Genomic DNA, 2,812 nt, shown 5'->3' with positions numbered 1-2,812 from the left:
AAGGAAGGGAGGGAGGGAGGAAGATGGAGAAGGAAAGAGAGAAAGAAGGAAAGGAAGGAAGGAAGGAAAATCAGACAGAAAGCAAAAAGAAAGAGAAAGGCAGGAAGGAAGGGAGGGAGGAAGGGAAGAAAGGAAAGAAACAAATGAAAGAATCGCCTGGGTGCAGACAAAGAGAGTGGGGTGCTCTGATGGCGTGCTGTGCTCCCCAGTACCTCGCCACTGTTGTTAGGATCAGAACCCACATCCTCACAACCTCCAGGCTGTCCCTTCTTTTTCAGTGTTTACCATCAACCACTAGGATCTTCCGTAAAGTGTTTGACGTTAGCTATATTCACTGTTCTCCCGGGAAGGCAGAGACTCCCGTCACTTTACCCTGTGTACGTATGCGTGGTCGCCTGGGCTAATCATGTCTCGTTTACATTGATTCGTATTAACTTCCATTTCAGAAACTTCCATGCCGGAGGTTGATGTTTTCTAGTCTTTTTCCCCTCAACTGCGTAGTGATGTCACCTCCTGGGAAGGAGCCCCCATATCTCCCGCAAACCAGGGATCTCCCTTAATCTGTCAATGGACTTGTTTTCGTGTGAACGTCTCAGTGTGTTCCGTGTGCCCTGATTTCCCACCCGCTGTCAGTTACAGTATCAGAAACTCAGACCCACGCAGGAATCACAGTGTCTTTGTTTTCACTGTCTTCCAGTGTCATCTTGCATTACAACATATAAGAAGACACCACCTCCAGTCCCACCCAGAACTACCACGAAACCTTTCATTTCTATCACAGCCCAGAGTAGCACAGAGTCTGCCCAGGACGCCTACATGGACGGACAGGGCCAGCGCGGAGATATTGTCAGCCAGTCTGGACTCAGCAACTCCACGGAGAGCCTGGACAGTATGAAGGCTCTGACAGCTGCCATCGAAGCTGCCAACGCCCAGATCCACGGCCCTGCAAGTCAACACATGGGCAATAACACCGCCACCGTCACCACCACCACCACCATAGCCACGGTCACCACGGAGGACAGGAAGAAGGACCACTTTAAGAAAAACAGATGCCTGTCCATCGGGATACAGGTAACAGCCTCCCTTTCTGTCCTTCGAGATGGGAACTCCAAACTGAGAAAGTGCCCCATTTTTTTCCTCTAGATTAGCTGTCTTGCCGTTTTGGATGGTATATTTATGTCAGACCAGATTTTTAAATTATTGGCCCTAGACTTCCTGCCTTGTTCAATGTAATGAAGTTTAGGAAGATATTTTGTCTGTAGACATTATTGGAGGCTATAATTTTTGTTCTCTAAATTAAATATATGGACTGGGCACTGTGGGTCATGCCTATAATCCTAGCACTCTGGTGGCCTGAGGCTGGTGGACCCCTTAAGTTGGAGACCAGCCTAAGCAAGAGTAAGACCCCATCTCTACTAAAAATAGAAAAAATTAGTTGGTCATCGTGGCAGGTACCTGTGGTCCCTGCTACTCAGGAGGCTGAGGAAGGAGGATCACTTGAATCCAGGAGTGTGAGGTTGCTGTGACACCACCTCACTCTAGCTTGGGCAACAGACACTTGGTCTCAAAAAAAAAAAAAAAAATTCAATATGTGACTTAAACTGCAGGATAATTCTAGAAACATAACAATAATAATTCCAGTCAAACCTAAGGTACCATAGAGTCCTAATGCACATTTTGATTCACAAAAAAGAAGTGAATATCCAAGACTAACCTGGGTCACTGAGTGGGGCTTACCAGTGGTGTTACAGTACGTTCAACACTACTGAATTACCGTGCAAGAACCAAGTGTAAATCACTTCTCCTAGATGTGGGGGCGAGGGAGAAAAGACCAAAGGGATTGATAGTGTGGAAAGCAATAACTCACATCACAGCATCATGAGGAAAGAATGTGCATTGGTTTCAGCCCAATCATGCGTTTCATAAAAACGGTAAAAAATTCAACAGGAATCTCAGTTCAGTTTGCTGTTTTCTGCTTTTCAAAGATAAGATCAAACTGATTCTGCCTTTTTTTTTTTTTTTAATATCTGTTTGGCTTGGTTTACCCTCCAGAAATTTCCTTCTGTCACAGGAGAAGAATCCTTCTTTCTCCCCTTTTTTGTTGTGCTGTATCATTCTGCAGGTGCATTTTGAATAAGAACTTCTCAATTCGGTGAGAGTAAAGCTGTCCACACAGCCACCTCTAAGGCTCATCTACCAGCAGGCGTGGGCCATATTCTCACAGAGATACTATATATATATATATATTTTTTTTTTTCTAGAGATACCATATTTTTACAGCCACATCTGCAGAGTCCACTTTTAAAGGGCGATTAATCTTTCTCTAGCAGCAACGAGCCGAATGCCTTTTTACAAGCTGCAGGTTACCATAGCACAAGTTGTCAAGTCTCTTTGAACTTGAAGCACTGGCGCTTGGGAGTAGATAACACAGGAGACAAGCCCCAAAGCCAGTCCCTACCCCCACATCTCTCTCGGTTTGGGTGGAAAATAATTCGCCTCCCACCGCACAAAGAATTTTGAGGAATGGGGAAGAGCCCGGGCTGATTCCCTGTGTTGTCTTGGGCAAGTTCTGTAATCGTAATTGGTCAGAGCCTTTGGTTTCTTCATTTCTCTCTCTTAACATTATTTTGGAAACTGAGTTTTTAAGAAATCTAGCTTTCTTTCTTTCTTTCCTTTTTTTTTTTTTTTTTTTGAGACAGAGCCTCAACCTCAACCTTGTCTCCCTGGGTAGAGTACTGTGGCATCACAGCTCACAGCAACCTCCAACTCCTCAACTCAAGCGATTCTCCTGCCTCTGCCTCCCAAGTAGCCG

General features: G+C 45.2%; 1 protein-coding gene across 1 annotated transcript in view; it reads left to right on the top strand.

The window, feature by feature from the left end:
• Positions 1-2,812, top strand: part of DLGAP1 (DLG associated protein 1) — a 342,771-nt gene that overhangs the window by 272,677 nt on the left and 67,282 nt on the right. Inside the window, exon 6 of the mRNA XM_003801620.2 lies at positions 698-1,071. Coding sequence (XP_003801668.1) covers positions 698-1,071 — 374 coding nt within the window. The remainder of the gene's footprint in view (positions 1-697; positions 1,072-2,812) is intronic.

Source organism: Otolemur garnettii, unplaced genomic scaffold (genome assembly GCF_000181295.1).
Source record: "Otolemur garnettii isolate 467f Iridium unplaced genomic scaffold, OtoGar3 scaffold00213, whole genome shotgun sequence".
NCBI lineage: Eukaryota > Metazoa > Chordata > Mammalia > Primates > Galagidae > Otolemur > Otolemur garnettii.
The sequence above is the reverse complement of the archived record's forward strand: the minus strand, read 5'-3'. Positions and strand labels throughout refer to the sequence as shown.